Source organism: Pygocentrus nattereri, chromosome 13 (assembly GCF_015220715.1).
Source record: "Pygocentrus nattereri isolate fPygNat1 chromosome 13, fPygNat1.pri, whole genome shotgun sequence".
NCBI lineage: Eukaryota > Metazoa > Chordata > Actinopteri > Characiformes > Serrasalmidae > Pygocentrus > Pygocentrus nattereri.
In genome coordinates, this window is record NC_051223.1 from 39,767,074 (window position 1) to 39,790,115 (window position 23,042).

The 23,042-nt window shown below is 45.5% G+C and overlaps 1 protein-coding gene across 1 annotated transcript in view; it reads right to left on the bottom strand.

Moving 5' to 3' along the window:
* Positions 1 to 4,761: 4,761 nt before the first annotated feature.
* Positions 4,762 to 23,042, bottom strand: part of LOC108413182 (zinc finger CCHC domain-containing protein 24-like) — a 60,158-nt gene continuing 41,877 nt past the window's right edge. Inside the window, exons 3-4 of the mRNA XM_037544013.1 lie at positions 10,504 to 10,668; positions 4,762 to 4,909 (exon numbers count right to left, since the gene is read on the bottom strand). Coding sequence (XP_037399910.1) covers positions 4,796 to 4,909; positions 10,504 to 10,668 — 279 coding nt within the window. The 3' untranslated portion in view covers positions 4,762 to 4,795. The remainder of the gene's footprint in view (positions 4,910 to 10,503; positions 10,669 to 23,042) is intronic.

Below are 23,042 nucleotides of genomic sequence, written 5' to 3' on the forward strand. Positions count from 1 at the left end.
CGGTTTTTCTTTTTTTCCTCATGACTCAATTTGGAGTGAGTTTTTGGAAAACCCCCGATTGGAGGGTCGTGTAGCCCCAACACTTCGCCCCTCTATCTCAATAAGAATCGGGACCCCGTACACCTGGACGTGACCACGCAGAACAGAGGGGTGAGGGCTCAGTGGTGGGGGTGTGGGGTGAAATGGAATTGGGCCTAAAGAGGCTGTGAGGGCCATTCCCAAAGCTCCTGCTTCAGTAGCTCTCGGTGGATTTTGCGCAACGTTTTGGATGTCGAAGCCGCAGACGGTCACATTTGGTTCCAGTCTTCCTGCGCCGGGTTTCCTGAGCCACGGGCCAGCCACACAGCCTCAAAGCATAACAGATCCAGCTCCATGCCACAGTTGGCGCGGTGTTCCGTTCATCAGATGCTGCTCCTGTCTTTGGCCTTATATACACTCACTGTCCATCACTTCCATCACACCCAGCTTCACTGACGGTTTAACAGACTCCCTTTACTGCCCTTCGGTGGGGAAAATCAAGTGGGGTAACGTCATCTGTTAAACCCAGTGTCCCGGCGAGGACTCCTCCCAGGTTCAGGACAGCGTTGACATCGTCTTGTGTTTATTCTTCACATCAGAGACAGAAACGGAAACGGCGCTGCAGGAAAATGAAACTGAAAAGTGTTTTATTGCATTAATATACCAGTTTACTGTGCAGTCTGTTCAGGGTTTTCCTCTCGAACACACCTACAGCTCCTCAGCTCTGACCCGGAGCGGTGACGTGCCTTCATAATAAAAATAAGGTGACCACAACTTAGTAAGGCATGGGAAAGGGATAATAAAGCATAGAATGAGATAATTAAGTCATGATAATTAGGCTGTGGCGGCCACTTATAAAGAAGTGAAACTAAGATGAACTGTACGAAGATCCTGTGATGATCGTACTCATTACTAAGTCATGGATGCACCCTAGTTATCTCATGCCAATGCATTACTAAGTTGTGGCCACATCTTAATTATCATGACTTAATTGTCGAGTTCCCATGCCTTACTAAGTTCTGTACACTAGTTTTTTCATTCCCACAACCTAATTATCAAATTTCACAAACTTGACTATGTTGTTGCCATGACTTAGTTATCTTGTTCCCACATCTTACTGAATTGTGGCCATGGCTCAATTGTCTCATTCCGATATATCTCACTAATTTGTGGCCACAACGTAATTAGCTTGTTCCCACATCTTACTAAATTGTGGCCATGGCTCAATTATCTCATTCCGATATATCTCACTAATTTGTGGCCACAGCTTAATTCTCATTCTCACACAGTCATCTCTGACACATCATGGCCACTATCCTATCATTTCCACACACTTTACTATGTTGTGGCATTGATTTAATCATCTCATTCCTATGCCTTTCTAAGTCGTGGCCACAACTTGATTATCTCATTCTTAGTGATGCATGCTTAGTAAGACATGAGCGCGAGATGATTAAGTCGTGGCCACAATATAATTGATATTTTGCCAACCTGTTTGACTTGCTGTAAATATTATAATTCACAAATCTTCCTGATCTACACAAACTTTTCTAAATGTAAAAGTAAATTTAAAAGGAAAAGTAAGAAACGTTTGTTCGTTAAATGGCAGTGAAACTCATTAGAGGTAAATAAAAGGTAAACGAAGGACCGCGGCTGCCCGTTCTCCAGAGAAGACTCGGTTCTCGGACTCTTCTGAGGTGTAATATCTAAACCCTGGTTCTATGAGCGTTGTTCATGTCTGCTGATAAAGCTTTATCAATGTAAACATTTACATCACAGGCACTTGAGTGGCTCGTCTGAATACATTTCCCCTTCTAGTGTAAGTTTCTTCCATATTTATACAGATAAAAAAACAAATACGTTGCAAAAAGTCAAAGTCTGCGGCACAGATGCTACAAAGAGTAACAGTCAGGAGAGGATCATAAGAAGTAATAACACAGTTCAGTAGAGACGCGGCTGAAATGCACGCGTTCACACGTGCTGTAGTTGATGGGTAAGTGATGATACTAGTGGTACAAATCAATAATAATTTAAAGTGGCTCATACCGTTTCATCAGTTCAACAAAATACGGTCAACTCGGCGAAATGAAGTCTGTTCGGTTACGAGAAAAGAACCTACACACTCGCTGGCCACTTTATTGGAAACCCCTCTCATCTATTTCCACTCACTGGCCACTTTATTGGAAACCCCTCTCATCTATTTCCACTCACTGGCCACTTTATTGGAAACCCCTCTCATCTATTTCCACTCACTGGCCACTTTATTGGAAACCCCTCTCATCTATTTCCACTCGCTGGCCACTTTATTGGAAACCCCTCTCATCTATTTCCACTCGCTGGCCACTTTATTGGAAACCCCTCTCATCTATTTCCACTCGCTGGCCACTTTATTGGAAACCCCTCTCATCTATTTCCACTCGCTGGCCACTTTATTGGAAACCCCTCTCATCTATTTCCACTCGCTGGCCACTTTATTGGAAACCCCTCTCATCTATTTCCACTCGCTGGCCACTTTATTGGAAACCCCTCTCATCTATTTCCAATCACTGGCCACTTTATTGGAAACCCCTCTCATCTGTTTCCACTCACTGGCCACTTTATTGGAAACCCCTCTCATCTATTTCCACTCACTGGCCACTTTATTGGAAACCCCTCTCATCTGTTTCCAATCACTGGCCACTTTATTGGAAACCCCTCTCATCTGTTTCCAATCACTGGCCACTTTATTGGAAACCCCTCTCATCTGTTTCCACTCACTGGCCACTTTATTGGAAACCCCTCTCATCTGTTTCCAATCACTGGCCACTTTATTGGAAACCCCTCTCATCTGTTTCCACTCACTGGCCACTTTATTGGAAACCCCTCTCATCTGTTTCCAATCACTGGCCACTTTATTGGAAACCCCTCTCATCTATTTCCACTCACTGGGCACTTTATTGGAATCGCCTCCTAATAGCTCCACTCAGGTGTACAGTTACAGACTGCAGTCCTTCTGCTGCTGTACAGTTTATATTATTTGGAGCTGTAAGGGAAGGGTTTCTTATAAAGTGGCCTGTCAGGGTGAATTGAACTGCCTTTACACCTATAAATCAAGAGAAGAGAACCAGAAGATCTTAACTGGAACCCATTAGGAACCTCATGAGAACAACACCTGGGTCTGACAAAGTTAACCTGAGAAACACTGCAACCTGTGCGTTACCAAAAAACATTTAAAAAAAGTTGTAGAGTTTCTGCGTCAGGGTCATTTGGTGAGTAACGATTATGAATTATTATTGCACTTGCAGCACAAAGCGCTCTGCTGGCTGCACCAGAAAGATGTGAGACTCGTAATTCGATTCAGAAGTGGAGATTTCACAGTGGAGATACGGGACGTGAGGCACTGTGGGACACTGTAAAAATGATTTGGCGCAGTGAAGATGGAAAGCTGAGGAAGGAAAGAGCCGTCAGACGACTGAAGAAAACAGAACTGTAACACTGTCAGTCAAAGAGAAAGAAATCACGGTAACAATTTACCGAAGACTGGCATTCGCAGAGCTGCAGCACCTACATAAGCCTTTCATAACCAACATAAACATTTATACAGCCTTCTTCCAAAAACATCAGATGTTATAAAGGCTCCTTATGTCAATTTTGGTGTCATTTCACCTCTGATGCTTTTTTGGAATAAGCGTTTATAATGGTTATGTCGGTTGATGTCTGTTGTCATGAAAGGTTTATGTAGGAGTGACGTAGCTGTTGGACAGTTATGGTAAAAGAAGGTTCTAGCACTTCAGACTCAGTGTAATGTATAAGTTAAATAGTGGCGAGTTTTGTGTGATCATAAAACCTGCCGCCGGGTGCTGCAGAGCCAGAGTGCCCGAACATTTCAGTCGGAATAAAATCCGTTTTCACTCAAATATGCGTGACAGTTCAGTGTTCTAGATCCTGTTTCTGTAGAGTGCAGAATTCTGCAACCTTAATGTTCAGCACTGCTCAAAAGGCACAAGAGGTGTTCTTCAAGAACGGTTTGGCAGACTGGGCTAGGTGAGGTGTTTCAGGATCAGGTGCTGGCGTGCTCTGGGTCCGGGTGAGCGTGTACTGGGTTCGGCTGCCTGCGTGCTCTGGGTCCGGGTGAGCGTGTACTGGGTTCGGCTGCTGGTGTGCTCTGGGTCCGGGTGAGCGTGTACTGGGTTCGGCTGCCTGCGTGCTCTGGGTCCGGGTGAGCGTGTACTGGGTTCGGCTGCCTGCGTGCTCTGGGTCCGGGTGAGCGTGTACTGGGTTCGGCTGCTGGTGTGCTCTGGGTCCGGGTGAGCGTGTACTGGGTTCGGCTGCCTGCGTGCTCTGGGTCCGGGTTAGCGTGTACTGGGTTCGGCTGCTGGTGTGCTCTGGGTCCGGGTGAGCGTGTACTGGGTTCGGCTGCCTGCGTGCTCTGGGTCCGGGTGAGCGTGTACTGGGTTCGGCTGCTGGCGTGCTCTGGGTCCGGGTGAGCGTGTACTGGGTTCGGCTGCCTGCGTGCTCTGGGTCCGGGTGAGCGTGTACTGGGTTCGGCTGCCTGCGTGCTCTGGGTCCGGGTGAGCGTGTACTGGGTTCGGCTGCTGGTGTGCTCTGGGTCCGGGTGAGCGTGTACTGGGTTCGGCTGCCTGCGTGCTCTGGGTCCGGGTGAGCGTGTACTGGGTTCGGCTGCTGGCGTGCTCTGGGTCCGGGTGAGCGTGTACTGGGTTCGGCTGCCTGCGTGCTCTGGGTCCGGGTGAGCGTGTACTGGGTCCGGGTGAGCTTGTTCATAGGTCAGGTAAGTGTGTTACTGGACTCTGCGGCAGTAGTAGCCAAGCACCTTACACTTCTCACACAGGTGCTGAGGGTGCTCTTTACTCTGGTCAGACACGTCCAGACCATCAGGCTTCTCCAGGGGGCGCTAGATGCACAGAAAAATAAACAGGTAATGTAATACAGCTTCATTTGGTCAATTATTGTTATTAACATGTTTATTTATAAAGCACTTTTTAATTTTAGAGATAAAATCTAAAGCAAAGAAAGAGACCCAGTATCCTGGACTGTAGGGGCCACTGGATATCTTTTAAAAATCAGTTGTATAAATATACTCCTGACCTGGGCAACCCAAATGGGGGCAAATTTGGAGAGTGTGTGTGTATGTATATCTGATACTCCGATCAGGCAGAACGTTCTGATCACCTCCTTGTTTCTACGCTCATCGTCCACTTTATCAGCTCCACTGACTGTATAGCTGCACTCTGTAGTTCTACAGTTACAGACTGTAGTCCATCTGTTTCTCTGATACTCTGTTACCCTGTTCTTCAGTGGTCAGGACCCCCATGGACCCTCACAGAGCAGGTGCTGTTTGGGTGGTGGGTCATTCTCAGCACTGCAGTGACACTGACGTGGTGGTGGTGTGTTAGTGTGTGTTGCGCTGGTCTGAGTGGATCAGACAGCAGTGCTGCTGGAGTTTTTAAACACCTCAGTGTCGCTGCTGGACTGTGAATCGTCCACCAACCAACAATATCCAGCCAGCAGCGTCCTGTGGGCAGCGTCCTGTGACCACTGATGAAGGACTAGAGGATGACCAGCACAAACTGTGCAGCAGCAGATGAGCTGTCGTCTCTGACTTTACATCTACAAGGTGGACCGACGAGGTAGGAGTGTCTAATAGAGTGGACAGTGAGTGGACACAGTGTTTAAAAACTCCAGCAGCACTGCTGTGTCTGATCTACTCACACCAGCACAACACACACTAACACACCACCACCACGTCAGTGTTACTGCGGTGCTGAGAATGACCCACCACCCAAATAGCACCTGCTCTGTGAGGGTCCATGGGGGTCCTGACCACTGAAGAACAGGGTAACAGAGTATCAGAGAAACAGATGGACTACAGTCTGTAACTGTAGAACTACAGAGTGCAGCTATACGGTCAGTGGAGCTGATAAGATGGACAGTGAGGGTAGAAACGAGGAGGTGGTCATGATGTTCTACCTGATGGGTGTATGATGCAGATCCAGAGTTTAACAGGGTGGAGGACAGCGGCGAGCTTTTAGCATTAGAGCTAGTGCTTCTGTAAGCATCCTAATGGGATTCTAGTAGTTTGATAGCAGTATAAGCAGCTAGTGCTGACTTGCATGTTAGCAGTTCCACATTCAACAGATATTTAAAGCATTAGAAGACGTTCCATGTTTACTTTTTTAAGCTTGTGAGAAACATATCACATTTCGGAGCCCTGGAGGGTAAAAATAAAAATTAATTTGACAATTTTTTGCAGTTTTTATGCACAAATTGTTCTTTTTTAAGAGTGTACATCATTCAGTGCAGCCGAATTTATTTGTTTTGGTCGCTGCTGTCATCAGGACTCTTATTTCACATTTTACCACTGTATTTTCAGCTCTATTAAACTGCCTCTTTGGGTCGAGGCTCATCAGAGTAAAGAAACGTCTCAAGGCCTGAGAAGTCAGACTCGCTCATTATATTTCATTCGTTTATTAATCATTTTGTTTAACAGGCAGCTCAGAACTTCTGTCACCAGTGTTTTGTGCTTTAATGACCGGGTGATTAAAATTTTGTCAAAATATTGTCAAAATGGGCGGCACAGTGGCGTGGTGGGTAACACTGTCGCCTCACAGCCAGGACGGCCTGGGTTCGAGTCCCCGGCCGGGCATCCTCTCTGTGTGGAGTTGGCATGTTCTCGCCGAGTCTGTGTGGGTTTCCTCCAGGTTCTCCAGTTTCCTCCCACAGTCCAAAGACATGCAGCCAGGCTGATTGGCCATCAATGTGTATGCCTGTGTCTGTCTGTCTGCCCTGTGATGGACTGGCGGCCTGTCCAGGGTGTATCCTGCCTTTCGCCCAATGACAGCTGGGATAGGCTCCAGCACCCCCCGTGACCCAGAAGGAGAGGGTGTGTGTGTGTGTGTGTGTGTGTGTGTGTGTATTGCCAAAATATATCATTTTTATTACTGATTTTAAATATTTGCACAAGGTCACCTGATCAGCCAATGAGTCAGCCAATTTACAGAAACCTCAGTTTTACCTAGAATTTCACTGGAGTCGCCGTCACTGGTGTTACACCATATTCATACGACACCAGTGACTGTAAAATATGTTTGGAATGAAGCTCCTTTCTGCAGATACACACTGTATTTCCAAAAGTATTCGGCCGTCTGGCTTCACACACATATGAACTTGAGTGACATCCCATTCTTAATCCATAGGGTTTAATATGATGTCGGCCCACCCTTTGCAGCTATAACGGCTTCAGCTCTTCTGGGAAGGCTTTCCACAAGGGTTAGGAGTGTTTATGGGAATTTTTGACCGTTCTTCCAGAAGCGCATTTGTGAGGTCAGACACTGATGTTGGACGAGAAGGCCTGGCTCACAGTCTCCGCTCTAATTCATCCCAAAGGTGTTCTATGGGGTTGAGGTCAGGACTCTGTGCAGGCCAGTCAAGTTCTTCCACACCAAACTGGCTCATCCGTGTCTTTATGGACCTGCTTTGTGCACTGGTGTGCAGTCATGTTGGAACAGGAAGGGGCCGTCCCCAAACTGTTCCCACAAAGTTGGGAGCGTGAAATTGTCCAAAATCTCTTGGTGCTGAAGCTTTAAGAGTTCCTTTCACTGGAACTAAGGGGCCGAGCCCAACTCCCAAAACAACCCCACACCATGATCCCCCCTCCACCAAACTTTACACTCGGCACAATGCAGCCAGACAAGTACCGTCTCCTGGCAACCACCAAACCCAGACTCGTCCATCAGATTGCCAGACGGAGAAGCGTGATTGGTCACTCCAGAGAACTCATCTCCACAGCTCTAGAGTCCAGTTGCGGCGCTTTACACCACTGCATTCCACGCTTTGCATTGCGCTTGGTGATGTAAGGCTTGGATGCAGCTGCTCGGCCATGGAAACCCATTCCATGAAGCTCTCTATGCTGTTCTTGAGCTGATCTGAAGGCCACATGAAGTTTGGAGGTCTGTAGTGATGGACTCTGCAGAAAGTCGGTGACTCTGCGCACTATGCCCCTCAGCATCCGCTGACCGCTCTGTCATTTTACGTGGCCGACCACTTCGTGGCTGAGTTGCTGTCGTTCCCAATCGCTTCCACTTTGTTATAATCCCACTGACAGTGGACTGTGGATTATTTAGTAGTGAGGAAATTTCACGACTGGACTTGCTGCACAGGTGGCGTCCGATCACGGCACCACGCTGGAATTCACTGAGCTCCTGAGAGCGACCCATTCTTTCACTAATGTCTGTAGAAGCAGTCTGCAGGCCTAGGGGCTCGGCTTTATACACCTGTGGCCATGGAAGTGACTGGAACACCTGAGTTCAGTGATTTAGATGGGTGAGTGAAGACTTTTGGAAATAAAGTGGATGATAATATGAGATGTTAATGGACAAATTAAAGTTATTTCGTTTTGGAATGAAAGAAATTGATGGAGAATCACTCAGCTGCATTAGCCTCGTAGCTCCAGTGCTAAAACTAAAGAAGCAGAGTTCAAACACCAAACATGTCTTGTCTGATCAGCTGTATTTTGGCAAGCGGGATTGTTTAGACCCCCATTCCTGTCGTGGTATGTGCTGCAGTGAGTCATCTCACTTGTGGTTCTCAGGAGCATCTGCACGAAGTTAAATCAATGAAAGATGAACGATGGGGGACTGTGAAGGAGACTGAAGGCTGGAAACAGCAGGACACGATTCTTTAGTCTCTTCCACAGAGACCGATTGAGCTGATGGATCCAAAACCATCTAAATGTTTCTGTTTCTTTGTGCCGTAAAGAGCTTAATGAAAAACTGTGACCTCATGCTCAGTTATGTGTTTTATTACAAGACTTTTTTTACAGGCTTTATTATAAAGACCCTTCATTTCTTTCAATTCCACCCCAAACAGCCAAGTACAAGTTATTCAAACGCAGAAAACATTTAAGAGAAAATCAGACAGAAGCCTCAGCAGCTAAGTCTCCTCTCAGCTGTTCAGTCAGTGAGTCTCTCTCCCTTCATTCCAGCTTCCGTTCTTCTCAGGAGCCTCACTTCCAGCTCCTCAAAGAACCTGCAGACACACCTCCAAAGCTCAGTCTGAGAAGCTGGTTGATGATCAAACCCATTCATTGGTGCTGAGGTCTGGACTCTGGGGTGGTCAGTCCATCGTCCAGCTTCTTTGTTTGGTGTGTCTCCTTTTCTCAGTGAGGTTCTTCTTGATCAGCTACACGTCCTTTCAGACCCACATCGCTGAGTGGTCTTCTCACAGTGGAAGGATGGACAGAAACACCTGTGGATGTTTTCAGATCTGAAGCAGCTTGATCTTCTCCTCTCTCTCAGAGATCAAAGCTTTCAGTGCTGTTTATCTGATGGGGGCTGATACTGCCTTATTGTTGAAAACTTGGCCCACATTTTTCAGAATTAATAAGAAGTGAAGAATATTATTTTAGGGCCATAATGTGCAACTTTTGTTAGTTTGTAACTTTTTGCTTTCAAGACTGACGTATGCAAACGAGCTCTTTTCTGATTGGCTGCCCTAATTCAAAAAGCAGTACGAGATGAAACACACCTTATAACTTCAGTATGAATGGGTGGAGCTTAACAGCCATAAGCTGAATCGGTGTAAACACTGTATGTAAATGCTTTAGTTTCAGTGACATCACAAAAAACAAGAAGTTCAAAGCCTGTTTTTGTTGCTTAGTTGACAAACATGGACTGTATGAACTGGGAGGTGAACAGTACGTTAAGAAAATCATTAACAGTGTAACAGAGTAGATTCAGTTTTCCATGATATGGACCCTTTAATGGGCCATTTGAAGAGGACAGTTTTATAATTTTCTATAATGTTTAATTATAATGTTCACCACTCTTAATGTTCACCACCGTTAGCCTGGCACTCACTTAACACTGCATATCCAGTAGAACTCTAGCACAAATCAGCATCACTGTACTGTAGTGTAGTGTAGGTTTACAGAGTGAAGGGTTCTAGAGCTTGACATTAGAACCAGTGAGGGAACAAATTACAATGCCAGCGCTCGACTATCTCGCCCCTCCCTCTCCAGACCTTCACTCCACAGAGACTTCACGCTCAGTGTGATGTCAGAGGGGGTTCAGGGGAGGGGCTGATGGGTACTTGGTTTGCTGTGATGTAATGTAGTGTAGCATTTAAAGTGGGACGCTGGGTCAGAAAAGCTCACTGGAAATCTCAGTAAATAAACTTTATATTAGTCTTACCTTTAAACTCTCCAAGCTGAGACTGACATCTCTGGCACTGACAGTATAACATGTTATTAACACTGCTTATAATGCATTATATTAACAGTTCATAATGTATAATAAACATGTCTATAAAGTGTAATTCATTTTTATATATATTTATAACTTTATAATGCCGCATGAATGCATTATAACATGTTATAAATGTGTTTATAGATGCTTACAAATGTAACATTCGTAGAAAGTGTTAGCGAAAATCCTCCTGTAGTGTATCTGAATAGCAGCCTCTTCAGTGCAGGCTCAGAGAGCGGCGTACCTGTTTGTGTGGGTAAACGTTGATGTGGCATTTGATGCACTCCTGCCCCATGTTCGCCCACGAGTTTCCGCTCATCCACTTCCTCTTACACTTGGGGCATTTATATTCACCGAAACAGCGCTTCTTCCCCTGATACGGAGTCAGACCTTCACCCTTCGGCCGGGCCTGCAGACACACACACAGCACAAAACACTGAGAAGACAGGGACCATACGAATACACTAAATGAGATTTCTAGACGTCCCTTTCCAAAACTGAGGTCATTAATATGGAGCTAGTCCCACTTTCCGGCTATAACGGCCTCCGCTCTACTGGGAAGCTTCCTACAAGATTTTAGTGTGAAGCGTTCAGTCAAAGGAGCATTTGTGAGCTCAGAAATCGGATGAATCTTTTTGAATCACCTTGTGTACCAAAAACATTACCGCAGAGCCACTTAATGATCTCTAAACCTTTGCAGGGACTCATTCTTATGTTGAAAAGCAGCAGTGAAATTCAAATCCTGCGCAGAACATTTCCAAAGACGGCAAAGAGTCCTCCCACTTCTGACAGGTTAGTGTGGGTTAGTAACGCAGTGTGTGTTCGGTTCCATCTCAGCTCGTAATTTCTCAGCATGTCTCACCATCTGGAGCTGTTCAGCGCATTGGTCTAATGTACACTGCAGGGTCTGTTCCGGATCTAAAGCCCCACTGCTTTGTTTGGGTGAGGTTAAACGCTGTGTAATCCAACCCGAACACAAATCCTCGTTTTGATCTGAAGAATCAGGATCAGGTGTGGGCTTGTGTTCAGGGCAGAACTCCAGCAACAGGCATCCAACAGAAACGTCTTCACTGCGCTTATTAGAAACGACTCGGTTCAAACGAGCCGCAGTCTGAGGCGGAGTTTATCCGCGATCTCTGTTTAAAGGAGGAGTTCTGTAAAGAATCAAATGTACACAGTGTGTAGATGATCCAAGACGGGTTGGGTGTCTGAGGTTTTCTACGACTGAGCCAACCGCACGTCTAAATATTCAAACAAATCTAAAATAGACTTTTTTGACAACAAGAGAATTGTCCGTACAGAAGGTGGACAAAATATAAATGCAACTCATAATGTCACCTATTATGTAATACAAATATATTTATTTATTTAAATACGAATATATAAAAAAAACCCCACAAATTCAGGGCTTCTACTACACAAACATATTCATCTGAGATCACATAAGGGGAACCTAAATAAGTTTTCATTCTTTTTTTTTTTTTTTTTTTTTTTTTTTTTTTTTTTTTTTTTTTTTTAACCTGTCATATCTGGCCATTTTTGCAATCGGAATGGTAATCCGAATGTACTGATGTACCAAACATATTTGTTTTCACAAGAAAAAGCTCTATAGGTTACTAAAGCCTATTCTTGTTAAAGTTTTTATTTTATTTGTTTGGCCAGGCCTGACAGGCAATAAAAAAGAGGACAGGAAAGAAAGAGAAGAAGGGAGGAGAGAGAAAAAACAAAAAAAAAAAAAATAATAATAATAATAAATCATAATAATGATAATTAAGTAAGTAAATAAATAAATAGAAAAAATAATAATAATAATAATAATAAAAAAGAGAGAAAAACAAATAAAATAAGTAAATAAACAGACAACTAAATAAAAATAAATAGATAAATAAGTAAGTTTAAAAAAAAAAAAAAAAAAAAAAAAAAAAAAAAAAAAAAAGGGGAGGGGAAAAAAACAATTATACAGATATACATACATATACATATTCACATATACATATACATATATACACCCAGACATAATTCTACTATTTGCTGCTACATACATACACATGTTTACATATCTATACATATGCCTCTATACATATACACCCACCCACCACACACAATTCTACTGTTTGCAGCAATGTGTATATGTGTGTATATGCGTTCACGTGTCATGTGTCATGGAATGTGCTCAGCAATGAGGGCAAGAAGCCACAACCATGCCCCCGTGGTCCAGAGACAGATAGGGAAGGACCCGGGGGACCCGGACCATCCACAGCCCATTAGGAACTCAGGAGACCTGAGGCCACACGCTCCGACGGCCACCGCGTGCACGCCCCAGAGGACGAAGAATGGAGGCCCCAGACAGAGCGCCCACAGACAAAGGGCAAGTGACCGGAGAGCCAGAGGCAATGAGCAGCCCACCCCCCCCGGCAGGCCAACATCCCCAGCATGAGCCGAGCATGCGGCCCCCGAGGGCCCAGGCGCCCGAGACCGGCCGACCCCCGGCAGGACCCCCCCCCCCATGCCAGAAAGGCCCAAACCACCCTCAGGACACAACCGCCAAGGGAGCAGGGCAGGGACCACGCCACGATGTCCAGTCATGCACCCAGGGACCCACAGGGCACCCATACCCCGGGTGTGGGGCGGAGTCGGCAAGCAGCGGGGAGCGGTGGGGAGGGGTAACTCCTGCCCACCACCATGTACCACAGATGTCCAGGCTCAGCAAGTCATAGACCCAGGCCCAGCTGTCCACACACACATGTTCACATGCACCCACACACACCCACACCCACACTCGCACACACCAGTCACCCACTCATGCATACACACGGAACATACATGGACTCACAGTATCGGCGGGCGGACACCAGCACGGGTCAGCGGTAACCCAGGGAGGCAGCCACCCCGGCCCCGAATGACCGGCCGGTCTCCCCACCAGGCAGGGTGCACCAAACCGGTGTGAGAGGACCTGCCCACCCCCCCCCCACACACTCAATATGTGTGTGAAATGAAAAGAATGTGTGTGAGCTACAGTGCAATTAAAATTGGAGGGACAGAGGCAATGTAGTACTGAATAACAGCACACTGCCACGCTGCCCCCCAAGGCCCTCAATGTCTAATGTGTAAATAAAATTGAGGGGCAGGTAGCAGTGAGCAGATAAGTGAGGTCACATCAGCAGCGCCACCCACCATCCACTGAGTGACACCTGCCCCCCAAAGCCCTGTGTGTACTGTACTGTGTCATGAAATGTGTCATTGTAAGGGGGGAAAAAAGGGGAGGAGTGGGACATCACGCATCACAGCGAGCAGAGCCAGGTAGGTGGCCCTACTCACTGTAGCATGGGCCCCCCTCCCCCAGAACCCCCATGTGTAGTGTGATGTTTGACTGAGTGGGAGGAGGGGAAGGGTCAGGATAAGAAAGACCGAGAGGCAGAGAACTACCCCTCGGAGGAAGAGAGCCAGCTGGCGCTAGCTCACTAGGCACCCCGGTTTCCTACACCCGGCCGCGGCGCAGGGAAGGCCGGCCCAGGGCCCGAAGCGGCCAAGCCCCCAGGACACCACCGCGCTCCAGGCCGGCGCCCGCCCACACAGCTGACACAGCACAAAACATACACACCCACACGCACACAAGAGACAACAATTATCACACATACACATACTCACGGTTACAATACACATACTCACGATTACAATACAAACACACACACATACATACCAACACAAACACACTCACCCGCACAAACTTCACACACACCCATATATACGCAAACACAGTGGTCCTGGGTCCAGAACCAACCAGCCCTATGTGGTTGTCCCCCTACTTGAGTGCCCCACCCCTCCTCCCGGGAGGCATCAAGAATCCTGGAATGCCAGACAGACACCCCGGCGCGCCCCAGACCCCCATCACCCGGCGGTGCGCCCAGGGGGGCACAGACCCCTCCAGCGCAGGGAGGAGCCCAAACGGGGGACGGGCGACCCCAGGCGCCAAGGCCCCAGATCCCACACCCCGGCCCACACAGAGGAGGCCAGCCCCCCGGACGGGGCCAGCACCCACCCCCACGGGTCCCCAGGTCCCCACCCCAAGACCGTGAGCGCACACATCCAGGCCCCCCACCATCAACAACAGGGCCCGCACACAGAAACCGCAGAGCGTCAGCCCCCATCTCCAGTCCAAGAGCCATCAGACATCCAAATCCCCCAGCCCACCCCCAGCCACCTGCTGGGTACACCACAAGACAAGACTACAGCCGGTTACCCCCATCACGTGATGGAGCTGATCAGTGGGGACCAGAGGGATTCAAATGTAGTCAATTGATTTTTAGTGGTAGCAGACATTCTTTCCAGACTAATGTGGTCTAGAAGTAGGTTTCTGTAGTGAGTTATACATAAATCATTTTTTGATTTCCACTTCATGAGGATAGTTTTCTTGGCGATGCATAAGGCAGTAAGAACTATAGGTGATATATTCGTTTCTATGTTTAATTCACTTATATCACCTAAAATGCACAGTTTTGGTGAGGCTTGGATATCACAATGGAACCATGTGGATAAGTCTTCACATATTGTCTGCCAAAATCTCTGAACTGGCATGCAAGACCATATAGCATGCATATAATTTTCAGTATAATTACCTGAGCAGTTAGTGCATATATTTGTTTCTCTGAGGCCCATTTGGAACATTCTGTGCCCTGTATAATGTATTCTATGGAGAGTTTTGTATTGTATAAGTTGTAAATTTGGATTTTTAGTCATTTTAAAAGTATTTAGACATATCTGTGTCCAGAAATTTTCATCCGGGATGATGGAAAGATCTCTCTCCCATTTTGTAATTGGAAGGGATATTGAATCATTAATTTTTAATAATAATTTGTATATTTTTGATAACAGTTTAGGGGTATAGAGGTTTAGAAAGTCTGTTATCCACACAGGGATTTCTAGATTTAGATTACTTAGATTAAATCTTGCCTGTATGATGGACCTCAATTGGTGATATTCCAGAAATTTGCTACTGCTAATTTCATATTTTAAAATAAGATCTTCAAATGAAATAAAGGTCCCATCATGAATAACATGTTCTAAATTATTTATTCCTTTTTCTTGCCATTCTGAAAAATTCAGTACTGTCTTTTTCCGACATATATCGGGATTGTTCCAAATGGGTGTTAATTTACAAGGGATTAGTGAAGACTTAGCCATCTTTAAGAATTCCCACCAGGCTATCAGGGTGGTGCTTATTGTAAGGCTTTTAAAGCAATTGTAATGTTTAATGCTGGAGCTAATGAGAGGTAAGTCAGATATTTTCAATTTCCCACAGAGTGTTTGTTCCAGATCCAGCCATGGACTGTCTGAGCGGTTTGATTTCATCCACCTTGAAACATACTGTAGTCTATTGGCTAAAAAATAGTGATAAAAATTTGGTAGTTCTAGACCACCGCTGCATTTTAGCTTTTGTAAAGTCTTCAAGCTTATTCTAGATGTTTTACTTTTCCATAAAAATTTAGAAATATATGAGTCTAGCGACTTAAACCAAGCAATAGAAGGTTTATTAGGGATCATTAAGAACAGATAATTTACTTTAGGCAGAATCATCATTTTTATTGTGGCAACTCTCCCCATGAGAGATATAGGTAGAGAGTTCCAACGTGTGAGATCGTCCTCTATTGTTTTTAGTAAAGGAATATGGTTCAGTCGTACCAGATCTAACAGCCTGGGAGAAAAATTTATACCTAGATATCTAATGTTGCCCGACTGTAGTGATGTAGGTATGATGTTCTGAAATTTACAATTCAGAGGCAAAACTGTTGATTTACTCCAATTAATGGAGTAATCTGATACAGATGAGAACTTATCTATAAGTGTGATTGTCTTTAGAAGAGCGGTTTGTGAGTTCCCGAGGAAAAGTAATACATCATCAGCATAAAGGCTTATTTTATGGTCTGTATTTTCTGTTTGGATTCCTTTGATGTTTACATTCTGTCTGATTTTTGCTGCTAGTGGCTCAATGAAGATGATAAACATTGAGGGAGAGAGTGGGCAACCTTGTCTAGTTCCCCTCTGCAGACTGAAGCTTTGTGAAATAAGATCATTTGTCCTAACCCGTGCATTTGGAGAGCTGTATAATGTTTCGATCCAGTTTATAAAGGATGGGCCAAATCCAAATTTATGTAGAACTGCTAACAAAAATTTCCAATTTACCCTGTCGAATGCTTTCTCTGCATCTAAAGAGACTACTATTTTTTCTAATTTGTTAATGGAACAGTAATCTATTATATTTATTAGTCGGCGTGTGTTATCGGCTGAGTGCCGGCCCTTGATAAAACCTGTTTGGTCCGAATGTATAATATATGGAGTGATTTTTTCTAATCTTCTTGCGAGAACTTTGCAAATAATTTTAAGGTCTACATTAATAAGAGAGATTGGGCGATAGCTAGATGGAAGTGTTGGGTCTTTGCCTGGTTTAAGAAGCAGGCTAATGTTGGCAGAGTTCATGTTTGGGGAGATTGTGTGGTTATTCTTGATTTGAGTCACCATTCTGAAAAAAGTAGGTTCTAACACAGGCCAAAATTCTTTATAGAACTCTGCTGGGAACCCGTCTGGGCCTGGGGCTTTATTATTTGGAAGGTGCTGTATTGCCTTATAGAATTCAGATGATGAAAACGGTGAATCAAGAGTCGTAATCTGATCCTCATTTAATTTAGGTAGATTTATATCATTAAGAAATTCTTCAATTTCAGCATCAGATGGATTAATCTGTGATGAGTATAAGGCTTCATAAAAGTCTTTAAAGGAGTTATTTATTTGTTGTGGGTCATGAGTAATATTACCGACCGAGTCTTTAATAGAGTGAATAGCTGTTTTTTCTTTATTCAGTTTTAACTGATTGGCCAGGAATTTTCCAGATTTATTTCCATGTTCAAAGTTTTCCAGACGCAACCTCTGCAACATAAATTGTGTCTTCTTATCAAGTATTTCATTTAATTCCAATTTAAGTTTCCTCAGGCTGTTAATTATATTTTCTTGTGGTGATGCAGCATAGGCATTTTCTAAAGATTTAATTTTCTGTTCCAATTCTAATATAAGTGTTTTTTCTTTATTTTTCTTATGTGCGCAGTAAGAAATTATTTTACCCCGCATTACTGCCTTTCCTGCTTCCCATAGAACACATGGCGATATTTCCGGCAGATTATTTTGTTCTAAGTATATAGCCCACTCTCGTTTAAAATAATTAATGAAATCTTGTTCTTTAAGTAATGATGTATTAAATCTCCAGTTCCTAGTTGGTGGTGTAACTCGTTTCTGTGTCAGAGACACAGATACAGGTGCGTGATCACTAATAGTGATCGGATGTATCTGAGTGTCTGTGATTTCCGTCATCATGGAGCTACTGACTAAAAAGTAATCCAGGCGGGAGTGGGAGTGATGTACTTGTGAGAAAAAACTATAATCTCTCAGAGTGGGGTGATGTGAGCGCCAAGCATCGCAAAGACCAAAATCCTTCATGTATTGTTTAAGAATGTCTGCAGACTGCCAGTTTCTTTGACTCACTGCTGTACTGAGCCTGTCAATCTCTGCATTAAGTACCAGGTTGAAGTCCCCTCCTATTACAATTGTGGTATCAGAGTGATCAGCAAGTGAGGTGAAGAAGGTATGAAAGAAGGAGGGATCATCAACATTTGGTCCATATATACTGGCAATACATAAATCTATATTCTGAATAGATAGATTAAGTATTATAAATCTGCCTTCGGGGTCTGACATCGTGTTTCTAATAGAGAAGTTTATCCTTTTGTTAATTAATATAGCTCCACCTCTTTGTTTAGAGTTGTAACAGGCTGAGTACATATGAGGAAACTGTGAAGAGGAGAGTGTGTGTGCAGATGTTCTGGACACATGTGTCTCCTGTAGGAACACAATGTCAGCCTGCAAGTCGTTTAATCGGTTAATAATTTTCACCTTCTTCTCCCTTGAACCAACTCCACGCACATTCCATGAAACAAACCTCAGTGTGCTCATATTGAAATTAATCGAGAAAGTGTTGCGTGCTCACTGAAGATGTGTGTGTGTGTGTGGATGTGTGTGTGAGTGTACATTGCATGTTATGTGTCCTGTATAGCATTGTGTGTGTTGTGTAGCAAACATGTTGGATGCAGAAAGAAAAGAAAAGGAAAGGGTGCTCCAAAGTGACAAATATAGCAAAAGAATGAGGGGAAGAGAAAGAAGAAAAAAAAAATAAATAAATAAATAAATAAATAAATAAATAAAAATAAAAATAATAATTACTTAACATAAAGTCCACTATGCTGTCTAAACCGGCATTAATTGTTATATATAGACATGTAAAAAAAGAAAAAAAAACAAAACAAAGAAGATGGAGAAAAAAGGCGTTTGTATACACAGGTCACCTGATCAGTATAGCCATGGCGTGGTTTCCTGGTCGCGATAGAGCTGTCCGTTTATATAGAGTTTGTCCACCGCAATGATAGCTCGTGAACCTTCTTGAATATGTTTTTTCCGGAGAGGGAACAGGATTTTGCGTCGCTCCAGGATCTCTTTAGGAAACTGATCGTTGACGCTGAAGTCCGTTCCTCTCAGCTCCCGTCCGCGGCTCTTCACCAGCTCTTTCTGCTTTTCATTCCTGGAAACGTTCGAATTTGGCTACGATTGGTCTGGGTCTGTGTGCCCCGGGTCGCTTAGCTCCTATACGGTGAACACGATCGAAGTTGATGGTTTTAACAGTGTCTTCCGGGAGCTTCAGGTAGGATTGCAAGAACTCTTTCACTGTCGTTTCCGGGTTTTCCTCCGATTTCTCCGGTAGACCCGAAAACACGAGGTTGTCCCTCATGCTGCGGGCCTGGAGCTCGGTGACGGTTTCCCTGATTTTTTTATTCTCCTCCGAGAGCCGGGTCATTCCCTTGGTGAGGGAATTCACCGACTCTCTGAGAGCGGCGTTCTCCACAGCAAGTGCTTCCACCTGCTGTTGGCTGAACTCTACCGACTCCCGGAGAGCCTGAAACTCCTTGTGAAGAATTTCCAAAATGGAGAGGCGAGCGTCGAAACTGGACAGCTTCTTATCGATGGACTCCAAAATGTCCGCCACTTCGCTGGACTGAGAAGAAGCCCCTGGTGAATCTTCTGGGCGACTCCTCTTGGTGGATGGAGCTCCTTTGTTGCTGGACGGAGTGTTGGTTGGTTTTCCCATTACGACTCGGTCGAAACACTCGTCGATGTAAGCTTGCAGACTGTCCAGATCTTCTTCACCGTCCTCCAGTGTACTTCCGGTAGTGAGTAGTTTATTAATATAAATTTTATAGCTTTTAAAGTTGTTTTATAACTGTGTTGGCTAAGAAAACTAATCCATGTGGTTTATAGATTACTGACTTGCTGCCTTGCTCAATATTGCCGAGGTTCGCGTTGAAGTCTGCGTTACTACAGCATAGCGTCTTCCTGTCTCTTCCTCTTCCTGTCTCCTGTCTCTTCCTCATTCCTAAGAAGTTTTCATTCTAAGTGGGAGTTGTTTTCCCTCTTGTATTTTCCTATGATGCGCAGGTCTGTGATTGGCCACACAGGGGCGCACTGACATATGAGAGACCACCATCTTGGGAGGCATTTAGGGCTCTATCCCTTTTAACCCATCCATGCAGTGAAACAACACGCACACTAGGGGGCAGTGAGCACACTTGCCCGGAGCGGTGGGCAGCCCTATCCACGGCACCCGGGGAGCAGTTGGGGGTTAGGCGTCTTGCTCAAGGGCACTTCAGTCACGTCCTGTCGGCCCAGGGAATAGAACTGGCGACCTTCCGGTCACAAGGCTGGACGCTTAAATTTAAATTCAGTTTATTAATTATATATATAGATGTGTGTAAAAAGAAAATAGACTTCATAGCTTCATGACAGTTTAATGTACAAACATCATCCACATATCAGGACATTCAGCAGACCTGCCCCTATCTAGCAAGCATGACATCATCGAATTGCATGAGTGAGTCGATCGGCTCGGAAAATCACCTAAAATCCTGGTATTATTGCTCTGTGGTTTGGCCTTCATATTCCAACAAAGGGTTAAAACAGCGACTTGATTCACAATCAGGTCACTCATCAGACTCTGACCTCACCATCCAGAGTGATTTCATCCACCTGTGAGTCCATCAGCCAGAGATCAGCTCCAAAATCACCCAAACCCACTCGCTATTGTTATGATACATTTGACAAATATGAGTATAAAATTAATTAAATCTAGCTCTGTCTTCCAGTTCACATTGATTTTGAGTATTAAAAAATTCTATCATCAAAATTATTGCTCACAGATACTCCAGACTAACAATATCTGCAACTCAGATGCAACTTATTTTCAAGATCTCTTTAAGCAAAAAGCCAGAGAAAAAGCTCTCGGGCCAAACGGCCTCAGAGAAAAAGGCGTCGGGCCAAATGGCCTCAAAGAAAAAGCTCTGGGGCCAAACGGCCTCAGAGAAAAAGCTCTCGGGCCAAATGGCCTCAGAGAAAAAGGCGTCGGGCCAAATGGCCTCAGAGAAAAAGCTCTGGGGCCAAACGGCCTCAGAGAAAAAGCTCTCGGGCCAAATGGCCTCAGAGAAAAAGGCGTCGGGCCAAATGGCCTCAAAGAAAAAGCTCTGGGGCCAAACGGCCTCAGAGAAAAAGCTCTCGGGCCAAATGGCCTCAAAGAAAAAGCTCTCGGGCCAAACGGCCTCAGAGAAAAAGCTCTCGGGCCAAATGGCCTCAGAGAAAAAGGCGTCGGGCCAAACGGCCTCAGAGAAAAAGGCGTCGGGCCAAACGGCCTCAGAGAAAATGCTCTCGGGCCAAACGGCCTCAGAGAAAAAGGCGTCGGGTCAAACGGCCTCAGAGAAAAAGGCGTCGGGCCAAACGGCCTCAGAGGAAAAGGCGTCGGGTCAAACGGCCTCAGAGATAAAGCTCTCGGGCCAAGCGGCCTCAGAGATAAAGCTCTCGGGCCAAGCGGCCTCAGTGAAAAAGCTCTCGGGCCAAACGGCCTCAGAGAAAAAGGCGTCGAGTCAAACGGCCTCAGAGAAAAAGGCGTCGGGCCAAACGGCCTCAGAGGAAAAGGCGTCGGGTCAAGCGGCCTCAGAGATAAAGCTCTCGGGCCAAGCGGCCTCAGAGATAAAGCTCTCGGGCCAAGCGGCCTCAGAGAAAAAGCTCTCGGGCCAAGCGGCCTCAGAGATAAAGCTCTCGGGCCAAACGGCCTCAGAGATAAAGCTCTCGGGCCAAACGGCCTCAGAGGAAAAGGCGTCGGGCCAAACGGCCTCAGAGGAAAATGCGCTGGGCCAAACGGCCTCAGGCGAGAAGGCGTCGGACCAATCTATAGTTTTCTAACATATATGAATCTTGGTAGCTCACGTTATCTGAAGTTTCTTCGTAGAACTGTAGTGGATGGAAACACGACTTCATTTGCATTTATTTCTGAATTTCGTGAATGCCCATAACATTTGCGTAACGTTTAAATGGAAAACCGGCCATTGTTGCTTCCCTTTTTTGTGGCTTCTGTCGTCCAAATCCAGGACCAGAGAGAGCTGCATGTGGTATGTGTAATTAAACCCATCTGCTCTCCTCTGCCACTCTGCCAACCTCTATGCGACGATCCGTGCATGCCAGCCTCCGTCAGTCCCGCTCCTAATGAGAGCCAGATCCATTTGTTTCTCCTCTGGACTTCACCGCTGTGAAGAGTCGTCAGATCATTTAAAGAAAACTATCCACCAAATAAAAGAGCAGAGCCAGATCATTTGGAGAGTACAGTCTCATGATATTCAACAGAGCAGAACTGGATCAGTACAGCACTGAGGGAGCTCTGATCTAACAGCCAGAAGGTGAAACCAGAGCAGACACACAACAGGAACAAAAGTGGGCCTGTTTCTTACTGCAGTAAACGGCTTCAGATCCAGGCAAGAATATGAGCAGAAGAGCAAGTCACTGTCAGAAGAGTGGCCGCTGAGTGGAAGCACAGGTTGGGTGTTTCTAATAAAGTGGCCGCTGAGTGGAAGCACAGGGTGGGTGTTTCTAATAAAGTGGCCGCTGAGTGGAAGCACAGGTTGGGTGTTTCTAATAAAGTGGCCACTGAGTGGAAGCACAGGGTGGGTGTTTCTAATAAAGTGGCCACTGAGTGGAAGCACAGGTTGGGTGTTTCCAATAAAGTGGCCGCTGAGTGGAAGCACAGGTTGGGTGTTTCCAATAAAGTGGCCACTGAGTGGAAGCACAAGGTTGTTGTTTCCAATAAAGTGGCCACTGAGTGGAAGCACAAGGTTGTTGTTTCCAATAAAGTGGCCGGTGAGTGGAAGCACAGGGTGGGTGTTTCTAATAAAGTGGCCGCTGAGTGGAAGCACAAGTTGGGTGTTTCCAATAAAGTGGCCGCTGAGTGGAAGCACAAGGTTGTTGTTTCCAATAAAGTGGCCACTGAGTGGAAGCACAAGGTTGTTGTTTCCAATAAAGTGGCCACTGAGTGGAAGCACAGGGTGGGTGTTTCTAATAAAGTGGCCAGTGAGTGGAAGCACAGGGTGGGTGTTTCTAATAAAGTGGCCAGTGAGTGGAAGCACAGGGTGGGTGTTTCTAATAAAGTGGCCGCTGAGTGGAAGCACAGGTTGGGTGTTTCCAATAAAGTGGCCGCTGAGTGGAAGCACAGGTTGGGTGTTTCCAATAAAGTGGCCGCTGAGTGGAAGCACAAGGTTGTTGTTTCCAATAAAGTGGCCAGTGAGTGGAAGCACAAGCTGGGTGTTTCCAATAAAGTGGCCGCTGAGTGGAAGCACAAGGTGGGTGTTTCCAATAAAGTGGCCGCCGAGT